The sequence below is a fragment of the Dysidea avara genome, chromosome 2 (assembly GCF_963678975.1).
Source record: "Dysidea avara chromosome 2, odDysAvar1.4, whole genome shotgun sequence".
Taxonomy (NCBI): Eukaryota; Metazoa; Porifera; class Demospongiae; order Dictyoceratida; family Dysideidae; genus Dysidea; species Dysidea avara.
In genome coordinates this window covers 37,653,741-37,672,850 of record NC_089273.1, presented here as the reverse complement: position 1 = coordinate 37,672,850, position 19,110 = coordinate 37,653,741, and the positions used below count along the sequence as shown (strand labels likewise).

Here is a 19,110-nt window from a genome sequence, read left to right as displayed (position 1 = left end):
CTTTGTGCATTATGCAAATTCTAAAGTTAACATCAAGTTAAAAACTATCTGAAAATGATGAAAATTCAGTTATTGGTTACTTGTAGTACAGTGGATGTACTGGAAGGTAAGGAATTGGTATAACATGCGAAAACTTGACACACGTAGCTTTAACAATTGTCGAGCTGCAGTAAAGTAAATGATTTCTCTATATTGTTAAATACTGTAGGTGATAAGTCTGGTTTTTACAAACACAGTTACATGTACAATTATTGCAACTACATACATATTGTGGTGCAGCAGCAGGAGGTCTTCTTCTTGGCTTAATTGGAGGTGGATGGTGAGAAGGTGGAGAATCAACATTCTTTGTACTGACTAGTGATATTCCGTAATCTACATTATTACTACTTTCAGGTTTTCTTGTGACCTACAATAAAATACAAGTATTATAATACATGTAATTCTAAAACACTCAACATGAGAAAACAAGGCAGTCCAAGCATGAGCGTCCATGTTACAACTATCATATGCCACATGGGTGAATCACTTACACATGCAGTAGTGCAGACATAATGTGATTATACTGGATGATGTGATTTCTGATCATAGACAATCACAAGCTTTTTGAGGATGCAAACATAAGAATTATTACATAAACAAATGGAAAGCATCACAGGTTATGCCAATAATGAAACGCAATTTGATCTTGTGTAAAAATCATGATTAATGAACTTGGTATTTAAAGTTTCCTGCAATTGTTTTATAATAATAATTATTGGAACTATTATGCTGAATTTTAAAAGAGGGTTTTTCACACACACACACACACACACACACATAGGGGTGGATCTAGGATTTATAAAAGGGGGGGGGGGCTAACTCAAGGTATATACTAATCTCTTGGGTAGAGGTGTGCAAAGCATGCTGGAACTAGGGGGGACTGGGGGCATGCCTCCCAGGAAATTTTTGAAAAATAGATGCTAAAATACTGCAATTAGGAGACATTTCCACATAAAATTCATAATATTTTCTGCCTTAGATATTTCTTATACTGCCTTTAGATTATAGGTATGGCTCTCTAAAGGATTTTGCTAATGGAAAGTTTGGGTAGGTACAGACAACCAATTGCAAGTACATGATGCACCCCTCTCACAATTGCACAACACTGAATAGGTGCATGTTAGAATAATAAAGTTGAATGAGGAAAATTTTGAAATTTGAACAATACAAGATTGAATCTGAGAGCATTTTCAATGGTTATTGTATACCTGAATTAAGTATTGCCATATATATTAACTACACAAGTGGATGAATGAAGCCCTTTAAACAAACCAATGCACTTCATTGTATGTATAGGTGCAGCCAGATTTGGAAAAATTCCATAACAGAACCAACTACATGTTTCCAGTGAATGTTCTATTAGAGTAGTTAGCTGACTGCTCTATTAGAGTATCTCAATCTTGTACACCTCCAATGCTGATCCGGGTCCTTGTTGCATAAACTTTAGCATACATCCACTGATAATGCCTTGGAAAGATGTTTATAAGGTGGGTTTATGAGTATTTGTATTATTAGTGATCATATAATTAGGCCCCTATTTGGTGATTATTAGTTTCTCATCCACCGCCCGCATCCTTCTTAGGCTACCGCATGGTAAGCCATTATTTACTCTGCGCATGCTCAGAAGAACACGTGATACCAAACTGTTATAATTTTTGTAGATGAATGCTACAATGCGCTATATATCACCAGGAGAACTGTTGTTTTCTTTAGCAAATTGCTTCAGTACTAGTTGCAATCGTGGTCTATCAACTTCATCAAAGCAGGCTTTCAGTTGACTGTCGAAAAACAGTTGGCGATCACGAAAAGTAGAATCAGCTGGTGAAGGAAATGTTTGTAGTAAGAAAGAAAGACAATTTGGACAAGGTCTGTACATCAGTGTATTAATATTATAAAATAATGGCATAACGGTAATACCCTCCCGCCCGCATCATAATAATTAGAAAGGCTGGATGAGAAACTAATAATCACCGAATAGGGGCCTTATGCTAAGACAAAATTTCATTATAATACTCAGCATATTGATCAAGTAAAGCCTAAATATGAAGGGGGGAGGCTTCAGCCCCCAAAGCTCCCCCTGGATCCGCCCCTGACACACACACACACACACGTACACATAATCAAGACACACGGTAGTGTGTCGTGCAGCCCAAGAAGTCGGCGCGCAACACCCGTGAGTATATTGACAGTAAGAACGAATACGCAATATTTTCGCACCTCCGTAGCTCTGTCCAGCCTTGATGAAACAAGACGATTTGTACTGTGGACAGATCCTCCAACTTCAGTACTCCACATTCCAAATTTGAGCGAAATTACTTCAAGCGTTCCCGAGATATGCGACTTCAAAAATTGGCTTAGTTTCTTCGTTTTTTCTTCTTGTTTGTCTTCCTCTTTTCGCACACTTATAAAAAATCGCTATAAAACGCGAACGCCATATCCGATTTCCTTGAAATTTGGCACACAGAAGGGGATATAAAGGCGCATCTCGGTACCAACTTTGGCTAGAATACGATAAACAGACAAAGAGTTATTAGCGATTATTCCCGAAAAATAACACCAACATGTTGTCACGCCTACAGGGTAAACCGCAGACGGGAAGAAGCTGAAAATCGGTGGATGAATAGGTTACCTATTGAACCTCAAACTTTTGTGGTTTGAAAGAAATCGAGCTAAAAACCAGGACGATACTACGAAAAAATCAACAGTGTGTAACAATTACGCAATCGAGATTAACTAATAAAAAAAAACGACTACTATCCACGCCCACCAGAGAAACCACTTGGGGTAATGCTTTGCAATTCGCTGCACAGATAGAGTAATCATCTTAGAAAGGATCTTCAATGGTGTAGAAGAATCAGACTTAAAGCCACAGAGTTATAACACGAAATCAAACTTGGTGTATATAGCAAATGCGAGATTGTGATACAATACAGCATTCACCCTAATATAGCAGTCACCCTAAAAGAATCCAAAAGATCAGCTAGAAGCTAGTAACCTGTATAGAGACAAGCTACAAACAGTTCATCCAGTAGAGATATCAGCTAGAAGAAGTTACCTTGTAGGGAGTTCAACTACGTAGTTCAGCTAGAAGAAGTCACCTTGTAGAGAGTTCAGCTACAGCTACAAAGAAACCACCATGTAGAGACTTCAGCTACAAACAAATCGCCTTTTGAAGGATCAGCTAGAAGAAATTACCCTGTACAGAGTTCAGCTACAAAGAAACCATCATGTAGAGAGTTCAGATGCAAACAAATCATCAGTAGAGAGTTCAGCTACAAACAAATTATCCTGTGGAAAGATCAGCTAGAAGAAGTCACCTTGTAGAGAGTTCAGCTACTAATTAGTGACCCTGTAGAGACATCAGCTAGAAGAAGTTACCTTGTAGATAGTTCAGTTACAAACAATTCACCATGTAGAGAGATCAGCTAGAAGGACTCACCTTGTAGAGTGTTCAGTTACAAAGAAACCATGCACCATGTAGAGTTCTGTAATAATATATGTATTATATATATATAATTTGTACATTTATTGATAAAGTCAGAAATATTTAAAGTATTCATCTGCTTCATCTTTTCTTCTTCCTGTGGAAAGAAAAAAAGAGGTTAAAAAGATGTTCTATGGATGTGCGGGTGTTCAACCCTCTGGCTGCTTCTAATGCGTCCTCATCACTGGCCTCCTGTTATCGGAGGCACGAGAACATTAAGAAACGTGCGTATGCTCAGAGAATTCGTGAGGAGGAGCATGCCTCTTTTACCCCCCTAGTAATGTCTGCCTCTGGTGGTCTGGCTCATGAGGCTTCTGTTTTTTATCAACGCTTGGCTCATCAACTTTCAAACAAGTGGGGCGATGATTACTCTGTTGTCATGGGGTGGTTAAAGTGCTGTCTATCTTTTTCTCTCTTGCGGTCGTCCATACAATGCATCCGTGGAGCCCGCTCATCCATCGGTCACTATGTTAAGACTCCCCCAATTGTGGAGCTGATTCGGGCAGAGTCTCAGTTTGCCGTGGACTAAGAAAGTCCCGGTTTGTTCAGCACAGGCCATTTATGTGCTGGGGGTGGTAGGCAAGGGCAGTCCATCAAGCCCGGGTAAAAAAAAAAAAATTAAAATAAAAAATAAAAATAAAAGCCCCAAAGCTGGCTATAGGCCGGCTTTGGGGTATACAAATACAAAAAGAAGTGAAATCTAATCCAAAACAGCTAAGCTGTAAAAAAAGGGTGCAGCCCACAAAAAGGCTATGGTGAAAAAATATGTGAAATCTAAGGTGGCAGCCAAGAAATGGCTGTGATGGTAGGTTAATGGTAAAAATTTTAATAATGATAATTCAGGTGAATTTTGTGCCAAGACCAAGCGGCACCAAAATTCACCTGAATTGTTATTAAATTTTTTACTATTAACCTACCATCACAGCCATTTCTTGGCTGCCACCTTGGATTTCACACCTTCTTCACCATAGCCTTTTTGAGGGCCACACTCTTTTTTTACAGCTTAGCTGTTATGGATTAGATATTATATACAAATAAGGTAAGCTTCAGCTACCATGCTAGCATGGTATTACTAACGCAGTCAGTCCCATTGAACCATCCTGGGACACCTGTGCACTACTCGTCAATACAAGCAATTCCTTTTGGAACAAAACCTGTAACCTACAGGAGGCTGTACCACGACCCACACGTGAAGGTGATGTAACAGCTGGGTGGGCTGTTTCCCCAGTTGACACCAGTGTATCTCTCACCCAAATCTGTTAAAAAAATACCCAAAACAGGAAACTAGCAATCAACTTTACCTAGTCTTATGTTATGAACTCTTGCTAAATCAACATACGTTGACAACTGCTTGCCTAGCTAGGACAATGAAATAATTTTTAATGATATATATGTGCATAATGAACCTTGTTTAGTGGGATGCTGGGTTAATCAGCCGCCAACACGACTAACAAGCTACTTACTTATGTATCTCTCGCTTTGAGCAACGTATATGAACACATCTCCGCCTTTTGGTTTGACTGGTGGTGTGCAACAAAACCCACTGTTAGGCCCGCCCAGAGAAATTAAGGGGCCCAAGGCAAAGAGTTAAAGTGGGGCCCCAGGTGCAAGGAGGTTTTCATTCTGGATCATAACTTCACCCAAGTTGTAAGGTGAAGACCCCCCCAAAAAAGTCAATACATGCTCACATTGACAATAGCTACCCCTCACCAACCATATCTCCTTATTTATAAACTTGCTACACTGCTCCTCTGAAGAATACTGTGAATGCTCTATTAGAGTATATCGATCTTTTAAACAGGTATTCAAGGGGCCCTTCATGGGGCCTCCTGGGACCCCTTTCAGGCAGGGACCCGGGGCAAAATTCCCCAGTTGCAGCCCCTCTGGGCGGCCCTGTACTGTAAGGGCCACCACATATTAGTTTGTTGTGGTGTGGTGACTGATGTAAGGGCACGAATGGATGTCGTTAAAAAAGGAAAGACCATGCTTTAATTGTTTAGGCCAACACAAGTAGTAAGAGAGCTAAGCCTTTAAAAAAGGCCTTTTTGTGCACTTTTGGATAAAAGCATACAACTTGGCACATAGTTAGTTTTCATCATAAAGGTCAATTTTCAGTAGGGAGCCACCTCAGATTTGAACTTTTGCGACTTCTACAGGTCAATTAAGTACGCGAAAATACATCATCTTACAATAACACCAGTTCCACAAATAATAAACCTTAAGTGTTGGGTATCAAATGATAGCTGACACTTCAGGGAGTGTAATGAGACCAAAATTACACCTGTAGCATGTATTTCATATTAACACATGTATATTAAAGTTTTTTATACAATCAAATAATAGCATGCATTACAATCACATTATCATTTGTTTTATTGGCATTCTCCCTGACAGAAGCATAGAGCAGTGCACTTTAGAGCAGCTCTCATGCACTTACATTGCCTAGTGCACCCTTTCTTACATCCACAATGAATCAGTTCATGGCACACTTAAGATGCTTCGGGTAAAATAGTCCATAGTGGCTCCCAAACAGTGTCACTTCTTTTCCATCCCCAATCTGCAGGATCAGGAAGGTCTTGCACAGGAATTAGTGCTCTCTTCCAGCAAATAGACTGGTAAGTGGCTCGTTTGATGTGCTGCCTCAGTGCTTCTTGAGTAGGAGGGAGATTATCAAGACTCCTTGACTTCAGTGTAAACAAATTAATGCTTCCTACTATCATTAACACTCATGATGTCACTTGTACGATCATAGAGCAGTACCACAAACCATTCCAGAGTTTTCATAGTTAATTCACTAATTTCTGTTTGCATCATTTGCAGCTCCTCAAATGCTCTTGTAACATCAGGGTAAACATTCCACGTATTCCATGCAGTCTTTTTACCTCTGCAGCAGAATGAAGAGATGGTATCACATCCTGTAAATGCATGGAGCATAGGAAGAGTAGAACAAATTCTTGGTTCCATGTTAGTCACAACTTCATGAATAGGTATGTATCGGAATTTTGTTCCTGTGCCAAAAGCCAGCCACAGTTCATCAGGATTAATCGCATTGAAAGTGGAAATAGCTAACACTACTACATCAGTGTCTACTGACCTTATACACAACTTTCTGCATCCTTTCCTTACAGCATCAACGGCATGGAGAAATAGACGAGTATCTGCTTCCTCATGGGAACAAGGGACTAGGTTACTTAGATCAGCATCAGCTGAGGAACACAATACATTGTTGCCATCAGTTGCATATACATTTTTGCCATAAGCAGTTGGAACTTTTACAGTCTGTTGAGACAGAAACTTAAAAAGCTCGGTTTTGTTATCATCTAGATGTAAAAAATCCTTCCATTTTGAAGGTAGGGTTGTGGAAGAAGCAACTCTTCTTCGAACACCTTTTCTTCTTTTTTCCCTAGTTGTTGCTTTCAAACTGTCTGAGATGTACACATCCCAAACTACATCAACTCTATCAGCCTTCTGCAACTGGGACAACACATAAAAAGTAAAAACCATGTCTGAATATTCTTGAAAAGATTTTGCTCCTCCAGGGTTAAGCATTTGAACAACAGCAGCACCATCTAGGAGTATGGCATCAACATTATGTGCCTGTAATAACTGTTTCTCTTTCAATTCAAGGCAACAGAGGAGGTCTGACTTAGTACCTTGTCTTAGTTTACCACCGACTGATAATGATGGTGGAGTGGCCTAGTTTTCATGAGCAAAAAATGTGTCCAGATCACCATCTCTAGTTTGACAAGATATGTACAGTCTAGAAAACAGATTACAATCATTCTTTAATGACATTAGTTGAATCTTCTGCCTCGTAGGATGACATTTGACTGAATGATTACTGTAAAGCGCTAGCTTGTTTTTGCTGATTGGTTCAGTAATGGCTTTTTCACATTTCACAAGTCGCTCTTCTACAAACTTTGCATACAGATTAGCACCTAGTGCTTCAATTCCTAACACTGTTTCTCTGACAGAGCTGTCAATGATATCTCACATATCAAGAACCAGTAAATCTTGGCCCTTTTCAAGAAATGGGTTTCCATGTTCTTCAAAAACCACAACTAGTGACTGCACTTCTTTCTGAAAAGCAAGCTGAGCACTTGGATGCTGTTGATAGTGCAGATGCTTTGCATCTGCATGTGTCACTATTGCATACTTCTCATACTCTGTCGCAATTCGAGCAACTTCAGGTCCAGCCACCATTCAGCGCCTTAATGCACAGGGATCAGTTGTCAATCCAATTGCTCCTCCAGACTCTTTAACCGTTGCATTATTCTGCTCATGACATTGGTCAATAGCCATTGCTGAAAACTTGGAAATGGTTTTGTGGACGACAACTTTCCTGCATGGAATTCTTCTAGAACTTCAGGGTGTTTATTAGTGAGTGACATCATGTCTCGGATGTGTATAGGTAGCCACCTTGAATAGTGAACATGGTCAAGTGCAAACATCCAGGGGGTAATCTTTGACAGGGATTCAATATAAAGCTGAAAGTTTCCTTCACGGATGGACCTAATGTACAACAGTAGCAGAATCTCCAACGACAATGAATTCAACCAGTAGTTAAACATTAAGCTTTGCTGTGCTTGTGCCAAACACCATTGCTCTAATGTCATTTGAGAACCTGACTCAGAAGTATACTCATCATATGCCTCCTTCAGCAGTGCATAGAGACTTGCAGCTGTTACTTGGTGAGCATGTCTAGTTCTTGCAACATGGCATACTTTGATGAAGGAGTCAGCTGTACCAGTGTCTGCAATACCTGCTTGTACTAGTGCACTAGTCCATCCACTTCCATCCAGCCAGTCTCCTAGTACCTAAGTTTACAATAGATGTAGTTATTTTCCAGTGTGGAAGATATAGCATGATGTGTGCATAATACATTTGAATTATGTACATCATACTTATGTATGGTTTTGTATGTATGCATGACGTATGTATATGTATGATGTACATGTATGTACCCATATATGTTTACCTTTAAAATTGCCATCTCTATGTGCAAACCACCTAGCATCAGCACAAAGTGATCTTCTCCAAAATCATTTGGCCAAACCCTCTGAATCTGCTTGGCAAGTGCATACAACAGCTGGTCAGCAGAAAGAATAGGAGTTTGACCAGGGTTGAGATACTGCACAGTAGTTTTGACCATTTCCATTGAATGTTTAATCATTGCTACAGAATGAGCACTGTCTAAGAACAAGGGTAACAGTGCATTGATTGCAGCTGGTTGAATCACTGCAGTTTGCATGTTGGAATGATAGGCAGACCGGTTATCCAATCAGATTTCTGTAATGGGCTCTTCTTGAGATTTTCCTTCACTATTTCAAGCCATTTTCATTCTGCCTTTGTTCCCTCATCAGTAGCATTGAAATTGGTAGGTTGTACAGAGCCATTGACAGGAGGAACATTAAATTCTTTGGTTTTAAAAGCAGCTGGAAGTACACTAGTATATTTCTGAGGAAGCGGAGTAATTCTTTTTCCATGAGAAACGGTTTGATCAATGATTAGCACACCTCGATCATTACCTTCGAATGTGTGGGAAGGATGTTGCATGAGTGAAATGCATGTGCTATGAAATGAGTCTTTTGCTGTTGTAGCACTAGGGTTGTAATCAAGGTTGTCTACTGCTGCTACTGTGAAAAGTCTACTACGCATCTTTGGAGGACACACAACACCATCTAACTCAAATCGCTCACACACTCCATTGCCTAAATCAGATGTCAACTGCAGAAGGCGGTCATATGAAGTACAGATACCCAAATTGAAAAATGCATCAATAAGGGATCTTTTTCTAGTAGCAATATGGAGCTTAAATGCCACATACAAAGCTAGTAGCGTTTCACGATCACGATTATGTCGTTCACGACTGTGATTAACAGAATCTGCGCCTCGACAATATTTCACACTGTTGAGCATAAGGATTTGAGATAAGGAAAGAGCAGCCCTCGAGGTGGACATGCCAGTGTCAGACTGATGCTTGATGCTAGGGCCATCTGTGATGGTGCTACAGCTTCTTGTTCAGTTGAGTGCTTGGAAGATCCATCAAACAAAATTTTCTTTTCAAACATTTCTTTGCGCACTATTTGCGCTGCACATACTAAGTGCATTGCATCATCATCAAAATCACAAGCTTTTGTAAGAGCTACAATAAAATCTTCATTAAAACTGAGAATGACACTATTGTCTTGTAGATGTGCCTGAAGATCTGGAAGTGCTGACAACAACCTGTCTTTGAGCCTTGAAGAATGTATGCGACCTTCAACAACAGCACCAAGCTGTTCAAATCGATTCTTGTACATCTGTGTAAGATTTGTCAATTTGAAAACTGGTGCAATATCTTCCTTCCGAAGGTCTTCCATAAATGCAACTAATTCTGCTAAAGCAATTCCATGTAAATGAGCCTCACAATCTTTTTCTTGACCTGCTCTGTCCAGTGCCCTAGCTATGTTGTATAGATCCACAAAACATTTCTGATGATACTTGGCTTCTAGAGCAATCATGTCCCCAGGTTCAAGCTTGGCTAGAAGGGTAGTGTCTTTCAAAGCTATGGCACATTTGCATACTTTTGCATCAATGTTGTATGTTGAAGCATTGTGTAGACCTTCAGATCCACCTGGATTATCGCAAAGAAAACACTTTTCATCTTTAAGGCCAATAGATCTGTGACTTGAACGTCTGTGTACAGATGGAGGCGTACTAACTTTCTCATTTTGTTGTTTCTTTAGTCGTTCTAACTTGTGTCTGGTTAAATTTCAGACGACAGGACTTATGCCATCAAGCGCGGTTCCTTGCCAATGTGGCTTCAATACCACCACCATCATCTAGCTGTTTGATATCAACATTGATTGGCACGTGACCAAGCTCATTAAAGCTAATTAGCTGTTCCGCTAAAGACTTATAGCCACTATCAGTAATCATCTTCTTATTTTTTAATTGCATATGGACACTGCAGTCCTGTCCCATTTTCTTGGCACAGTATACAAAACTCCCAATTAATGCCCCCTATATCAATTCTTTTTGGTGTGGGAGTCTCAATATCCACTAACACATGGCGCTTTGCCATTACAGAGCGTTATTAATACTTTTTAGAGGCCATATCCTGTATTAAGAGTGTATGTTGCAATATTGTTAACTTACATACAATACATGCCTTACCTGACTTAGTAGAGCACAACTTTACAGAATCCACCCTTAAAATTTTTGAAGACTATGGTGTTGGAATGTTTAGAATGACAGGCATGAAAAAATCAGGCAGGCATGAAAAATCAAGTCAAGAGAAGGTTGTGCTATTGAAATACCTTCACACAGGTCATGTTTAAAACTAAAAAAATTGGCAGTAAAAACATATCTATGATTTGGTACGTACTACAGGTGTAATTTTGGTTTCATTACACTCCCTGAAGTCTCAGCATTCATTTGATACACAACACTTAAGGGTTATTATTTGTAGAACTGGTGTTAATGCAAGATAATGTATTTTCGTGGGCTTAATTGACCTGTAGAGGTCGCAAAAGGTCAAATCTGAGGTGGCTCCCTACTGAAAATTGACCTTTATGATCAATACAAACTATGTGCCAAGTTTCATGCTTTTATCCAAAAGTGCACAAAAAAGGTCTTAGCTGCCTTACTAAAGGCTTCACATTGTAATTCAAGAAACTGGTGTAAAAAAATGCTATAGAAAAGACACCACACTAGCCTTTATGAAATAGATAGTGGAACTTCCAGTTCAGGTCATGTTAATTTAAACCCACAAGAAAATCAGCCATCATCCTCGCAAAGTTCACTGCAGCCAACAGCAGCAAATTTTGTCCCTACTCTACCTGTTTCTGGTCTAACCACTGCAACAAATAGTGTTGGTAATTCTATTGCAGCCCCATGTGTTTTTTTGAAAACAGCTGTAGCATCAGTACAAGTTGGGTGTACCAGTTTTCAGTCTAATATTTTATTTGATGAAGGGGCTAAACGGTCTTTTATCACCCAGGCTTTAGCAAACCAACTAGGATCAATTCCACATACCAGAAAAAACATCCTTATCTCATCATTTGGTGGGGACACCAGTAAACAACATGCTGTGGATATTCGTGTTGCACTTAAGACCGATTTAGGTGATGTAAATATTTCAATCCTAGTAATTCCCACTATTGCTACCCCACTTCATACCATTGTCAATCCAGATGTTCGTACTCTTCCGTACTTAAGTGGGCTGAAACCGGCTCATCCAGTAAACACATCCTGCAGATTTGACATATCTATTTCAATAGGAGTGGACCACTATTGGGAAATTGTTGGGAATCATATTGTCAGGGGCAATAGACCCACTGCTATGCAGTCCAAGTTGGGCTACCTTCTATCAGGGCCATTACCGCAACAATCTCAGTCAACCATTGCTGGAATACTACACGCTTACATCTCACAAGAGTTCCCTGAATGTCCATTTGCAGCACGTCAGGTTTGTCTATATACCAGTCCTGTAGCCTCCCAACAAAACTCGGTCCAACCTTCCGAATCATTCATGGAACTTTATCAACGCAACCATGTATCACGAAACAGTAATGGTTCTTTCATAGTTGGTTTCCCCTGGAAACAAGACCACCCCAGATTGCCAACTAATTTGATGGTCTACAAATGCCAAACACGAACGCTAGCGAGAAGGTTGGGACGTCAACCAGAATTATTCACACTTTACAATACAATCATAGTTGAGCAGGAGCAATGTGGCTTCATCGAGAAGGTTGACCCATCAGAAGTGGAGAACAAAAGAACATGCTACATACCACACCATCTAGTTCACAAGAACTCGCCCACTACCCCAGTGAGGATTGTATATAACTGCAGTTGCTGTCAATCCAAACACGATGTTAGCTTGAATGATTGCCTAACGGTTGGTGATCCACCCTTAAATGATTTTTGCAGCATACCTGTACGTTTTTGTCTACACCATTATGCATTGTCCACAGATATTGAGAAGGCCTTCCTTCATGTGAACCTGAATGAACAAGACCATGACTTTACCAGATTTTTAAGGCTATCGAACCCCAAGGACCCAGAGAGTACATTCACCACTTATAGATTTAAGTTGGTACTGTTTGGTTCTACTAGCTCTCCATTCATGCTAAGTGCCACTTTAGACTACCACCTCAACTTGTACAGATCTGCAGTTTCAGATGACATGAAACATAATTTGGATGTAGATAATATCATTTCAGGGTGCCAAACAGAAGAAGAGATTCTGCACTATTACACAACTGCAAGAACCATTATGAAGGAAGCCAATTTCAATTTGCGATCGTGGGCAACAAACAGTCATAAACTACAGGAGAAGGCCCTTGCTGACCACACACTTGATTCTGAGACAACAGTCAACATCCTAGGCCTCAAGTAGAATGCCCACACTGACAGTCACCCTTATGAAGAAACAGATCATACCTGATGATGCTCCCATAACCAAATGCAGTGTATTACAATCAGCGTCTGATCAATTTGACCCACTTGGATGGCTCTCACTTGTCACTATACGAGGCAAACTACTTGTGCAAGAACTATGGAAAGGGAAGCCACAATGGGATGCTCAACTAGATGATGACTTACAAAGCAGGTGGAAGGAGACATGGAAGAACCTGCTAATATCATACTAACACATAGGTACACTACCCTGTCTTCCGATTCCCCATTGTTTCTCCATGTATTTACTGATGCAAGCACAAAAGCCTATGGAGCAGTGGCCTATCTCCCAAACACCACCACTGTTGATCTGATAATGGCTAAATCTCGTGTATCACCTCTAAAGGACATCACCTTAGCTAGACTAGAATTGAAAGCTGCTGTAATGGCTGCACATCTTACAAAGCTTCTCATCACAACCTTAGAACTCAATGTGAAGAAAGCACAAGTCATACTGTGGAGTGACAGTCAAATAGTTCTCTATTGGATATTTAGTAACAAACAACTGAAGCCCTTTGTTGCCAACCGAGTTCAAGAGATTAATGCACTCTTCCCCTGTGCACAGTGGGGATACTTCCTAGGCCTGAGTCTATTATGCTCAAAATTTTACCTATTATTCTTTCCAGAATTTCCCAAAAAAATCTCCTATTATTCTTTTTGTCATTCTTGTATCCAGCCTATTATTCCATAATTATTCTCAGTCTGTGGCTAGCTAGTTGCTTAGTTTTCAAGATGCTGCTATAAGTAGTTTTTTCCGAATTATTAATAGCGATATATGAAGCATTCCACCTTACACATCATTTTTCTATCCATAATCATTACAGCAGACTTAGAATAGCTATCTACAGTAATGATTCAAGTGTATTTAATTATTAGTGTATTATAATAATATGCTGTAACTACTGTATAGAGTAAGCCACCGATGTTCGGCCACCAGGAATTTTCGGACACTTGTACGCAGAAACTATGCAACGTATTCCCTTGCATTTTGCATTGCTATTACCTTAGACCCTCACCATTTAGCCCACCAAGTTTCGTAGGATTTCTTCAAGGACTGTGTGTTTGGCGAGCCAATAAGCATGTGTCCGAATCGCATAACGTTTTGGCCAAAAGTATGGATTTTCGGACTGTAGCTCGCAAAGTACAATAAATTAACGGATTTGAATGAAATTTGGCATGCAGCTAGGGTAATCACTCAAGGTTTAGCCCACCAAGTTTCAGCTTATAAATTGATTCTGTGCCTCAGTAATTATTAAATCTGTAAGCGCATGTAGGCGTATCAAATATCGGACATTTATTGCCGCGAAAACTACAATTTCTGATTAAATTTTTGAGCAAATTCAGATGATTTCAGCTTTTACGCACTATAAAGAGCAAACAAATCACAACTGATTGCTATTTGAGAGCTCACATGTCTTGTGACAGTCTGTAACTGCTCAGCTGACAAACTAGCTATGCACAGAGAGCCATAAACACCTGCTGCATAGCCATAACAAACTGTAAAATCTTTGTTGGGAATATTCTCACATGAGAAATGATACAGCATGCAAGAATTGTGAAGAGATTTTTACTGTATCTAAGTGACTGTTCTATTAGAGTAGTTCATTTTGTCTGACTGCTTTAGGGTATATCTTGTCTTTATACTTACAATATGATCAGATAATGCTAATAAATGTCATGTAAGAAGCCATACATTGTTTAACCGCCAATACATAGCTATACCAAGAGTTCATAACAATCCTTCCCTATATATATATATGAACTCTTGGCTATACCTATAGTGCGAAGAAGTTTCCTGAAAATGTAACCCTTGAAACTAAGCATAAGAAGTTCACACTCTGAATTAGCTCTTCTCTCTTCTAAGTAAAATGGAATTGCTTGTAATCTTATAAGTTTTGTTAGATATCAAGGCAAAATAATTTGATACCATCTCCCAGTCCTGAATCCAACTGATATGAAGGAACCATTTCATGCCCTTTATACTATAACTTTCATGAAGCCATGTGCAACCTTTATTTTAAAGTGATTGAATGATTTTAAGCATTTTTTACCCTGTTAAAGATCTAATTATGCATCGCTATACATATAGCCAATATTGTGCAAATGTTTGCATTGAATTGCTATTGTATAAATCTTTTGTAAGTGCACGTGTATATTTGTGCCTCCCTGAAGGAAAAATCATTATTGGAAAGTGAGAATCATTTGTCATTCAAGTAACCAATAAAGCTGCTTTCATCATGCCATAATATATGCATTATGTAATTATAACAAAGCTGCACTGTAAGGCTTTACTTGTGTAATAAGTGTGACAAGCATAAATGACTGCACAATTTGTTTAATGGACACATAGTGGAGGAAAAAGATAAATATTGTATAAATTGATTCTCTCATGAAAGCTTGGAAACTGAACCATCCCTATCATGTTGCCATTTTCAATCTTCCATTGCGTATATCCTGCAAATATTAATTGTGTAGGACAGTGGCTGCAATCAGGTGCTTACTTTTGATGAAGATTTGTATACATAGCTATCAATAATCTCTGCTATGATCCAAGAGCTGGAAACTCATGATAATACATTATAGTAAATGGATCAATTTAAAGTCTATGTAATTGTTTTCCTAAAATTGTATGCATCATCCATGCAATTTTACATGCCTGTACATGTATTTTCCCTTATTAAAAGTATACTGTTATAATATGAAACACTATTATTATGCTATGCAATTACTCAAGGTTTACTTGCTGTCATCATACAGAGTTCCAGTATATTGATCACTCTTCAATCCTTACAATGGTAAAGCCAAACTGAACTCCTTCCAATAATAACTTCATCAATGACCTCGAGTGAATGACCATGCATATCAAACACATGCATACATCATCCCCAGAGCTATCGTGGAACTACTTACTGCGGGATGTAGTTCAACACTAGCAACAATCCGGGCTACATTGCATGCTCTTCAAGCTATACACTTCACATTACATCTCAATCAAATTTTGTAGCTAAATAGTTGGTGTGAATGTATTCATTGTATTTCTGCACTTGTATACATATGCAAACTTATCCTATTTAAAATAAATGGATAAGGAAAACCAAAATCAGAATAGTTGAATACATGTGGGTAGCAATAGAACTATACGTATGTTATGGCAATGTATCTCTTCACTGTGTTATTGTCAAGCTATATTTATTTCATGAGATCTAATCTTGCAATTGCAAAGTGTCTATAAAATCTGGAAAATGCCAGATTTTATAGGTGTTGGACTGAAGAAAGGTATATACCAAATTACTTAGATGTACATCTATTGTAGTTGCCTGATTTTATAAAGAAGAGTGGCATGTATAAATTCATCAGTCAGGGCATGCTATACCCACACAGTTTTAAGTGGCTTCAGTACCCCTTTTAAGTTTATTTTAAGTTATTATAACTACTTGCAAGGAGCAAGACAATATCAAGACTTCTGGTTACAAAATCAAGGATCTAACATAAACAGAACACACTACAAATTTTATTTTAGTTGTATAAGCAATGGTTACTCACATGATATAGTATCAGTTTTATTTAGTAGCTTCCCATAATTTGAATAAAACACAAGATACTCTAATAAGGCAGTCAGGCAAAGTGAACTACTCTAATAGAACGGTCACTTAGATACAGTAAAAATCTCTTCACAACTAGATTTGCCATCTTTTCATTATAGACGATTGAGAGGTGATCTAATATTTCTTTTCAAAATTCTTAACAATTATTTCACCACCGATTTTACTGATATATATACGTACTCAAGATCTATTACCAGGGGGCATCAATTCAAATTGTTTAAGGAACGCTCAAGACTATTGTGTAGATCTAATTACTTTATCAATAGAATCACCAACAATTGGAATAGTTTGCCTAATTATGTTGTAAATAGTTCTTCGATTAACACTTTTAAATCATTATTAGATAGTCATTTAATTGATTCAAGATTTATTTTTGTATAAGTCATTTAATTGATTCAAGAGTTATTTTTGTATAATTACTGCATTGATCGGGTATGCAGGCTGTGCCTTTACCCGTATTTAATCATAATCATAATCATAATCACAATTCTTGCATACTGTATCATTTGTCATGAGAATATTCCAATAAAGATTTTACAGTTTGCTGTGGCTTTGCAGCAGGTGTTTGTGGCTCTCCGTGCATAGCTAGTTTGTCAGCTGAGCAGTTGCAGACTGTCACAAGATATATGAGCTCTCAAATAACAATCAGTTGTGATTTGTTTGCTCTTTATAGTGTGTAAAAGCTGAAATCATCTGAATTTGCTAAAAAATTGATCAGTAGTTGTAGTTTTTCACGGCAATAAATGTCCGATATTTGATACGCCTACATGCGCTTATAGATTTAATAATTACTGAGGCATAGAATCGATTTATAATCTGAACCTTGGTGGGCTGAACCTTGAGTGATCACCCTAGCTGCATGCCAAATTTCATTCAAATCTGTGCATTTATTGTGCTTTGCGAGCTAAAGTCCGAAAATCCATACTTTTGGCCAAAACGTCATGCGATTCGGACACATGCTTATTGGCTCGCCAAACACACAGTCCTTGACGAACTCCTACGAAACTTGGTGGGCTAAATGGTGAGGGTCTAAGGTAATAGCAATGCAAAATGCAAGGGAATACGCTGCATAGTTTCTGCGTACGAGTGTCCGAAAATTCCTGGTCGCCGAACATCGGTGGCTTACTCTAGTTACTAAGTTAGGTAGATAATAATGTTCAAAGACTTGAAGAAGATACACTGGTATAAGATGTACAAGTTTCAGAATTGCAGATAATTATGCAGTTAAATCCCTGATGCTGGCTGCAGATCGTTAACATGAAACTATCTGACTGCTCTATTAGAGTATCTGAGCGTTCTATTAGAGTGTATCGATCTTTTAGAGGCTTTTCAGCTCCTTTCAGCCAGCACTCCTGTCTGCTTTATATCATTTGCAGAAGCTTAACTCTTTCTTCTAGGTAATCAAGAAGAGACACGCCCCCTAATTCCACCGATTATTCCCGTGGTCGTCCGATTACTCTAAAATTATGCCTGTAACCACCCTATTATTCCGGAATTACTATCACAAAATTGGTGACCTATTATTCTCAAGATTATGCCAGCATAATAGGCGCAGGCTTAATACTTCCCCACAGAAGATAATGCAGCAGATCTCTTGACAAAGGGAATCACATCAACTCAGTTACAATTATCACATTTATAGGCCCAAGGCCCACCCTGGTTGACATCAATGTGCAATTGGCCTACATGGTCACCATCGTCTGTACTTTACATCACAACATCTGAGGAGATAGAGCCCACCCCTGTAGTTACTAACAGTTCAGCTATCACATTAACCGGAACACACGTTATCATTGATATAAACAGGCACATCAACCTGACGAAGCTTCACAGAGTAACAGCTTATGTGTTATGTTTCATAAACAATGTGAAAACCCATCTCAGAAACGACTAGTCCACTAATCGCCCTAGAACTTTACAATGCACAAAAGTTGTGGATCAAGACTGCTCAACAAGAAGTATTTGCAAAAAAATTACAGATCTTAAATCAAAAACAACAACTCGACTTCCATTAATTCGTCAACTACACCTCTTTTTAAACAAGGACTCTCTTATCTGCTGTGGGGGGAGGATACACAATGCACCAGTTTCGCATTCAACAAAGTTCCTTTATTTGCTACAAAGGAAACATAAGCTTACTGAACTCATTGCCCATGATGCACTTCCACACTGGAACAAGTGGCACTGTAACATATATCCGACAGAGGTACTGGATACCTGCAGCCAGGCAATGTGTGAAAAACATACTAACGCAATCTGTTGTGTGCAACAAGCTATGTGGAAACCATTACAAGGCACCTAATCCACTGCCACCGCATACAGAAGATGGAACCATTCACAGTAACTGGCATAGACTTCACTGGAGCATTATACATTTGAACACCAGAAAGGGAGAATAAGACACACACACATATATATGCTTATTCACATGTGCCAGTACTAGGGCTGTTCATTTGGAAGTGGTGACAGACCTATCAGAGGACACCTTCCTTCAAGCTTTTCGCCGATTCTCAAGCAGGAAATCCTTGCCACGAGTAG

The 19,110-nt window shown here is 38.9% G+C and overlaps 2 protein-coding genes and 1 long non-coding RNA gene across 3 annotated transcripts in view; 1 reads left to right on the top strand and 2 right to left on the bottom strand.

The window, feature by feature from the left end:
- Positions 1 to 19,110, bottom strand: part of LOC136247256 (uncharacterized) — a 148,778-nt gene that overhangs the window by 63,171 nt on the left and 66,497 nt on the right. The window contains exon 3 of the mRNA XM_066038883.1: positions 266 to 406. Within this exon, the coding sequence (XP_065894955.1) occupies positions 266 to 406 (141 nt within the window). The remainder of the gene's footprint in view (positions 1 to 265; positions 407 to 19,110) is intronic.
- Positions 1 to 19,110, top strand: part of LOC136247269 (uncharacterized) — a 286,965-nt gene that overhangs the window by 232,419 nt on the left and 35,436 nt on the right. The gene's annotated exons all lie outside the window — the stretch shown is intronic.
- Positions 7,077 to 9,707, bottom strand: LOC136247260 (uncharacterized). The gene is made up of 2 exons (XM_066038887.1): positions 8,502 to 9,707; positions 7,077 to 8,340 (listed from the first exon to the last, which is right to left on the bottom strand). Exons 1-2 carry the CDS (start codon positions 8,772 to 8,774, stop codon positions 7,756 to 7,758), a joined length of 858 nt encoding a protein of 285 aa, XP_065894959.1. The 5' UTR covers positions 8,775 to 9,707; the 3' UTR covers positions 7,077 to 7,755.

Coding starts and splice junctions, on each gene's coding strand:
- LOC136247260 (XM_066038887.1), bottom strand. CDS start 8,774: ATGCAAACTGCAGTGATTCAACCAGCTGCAATCAATGCACTGTTACCC. Junction 8,341..8,501: donor TAGAGATGGCAATTTTAAAG/GTAAACATATAT, acceptor TTGTAAACTTAG/GTACTAGGAGACTGGCTGGA.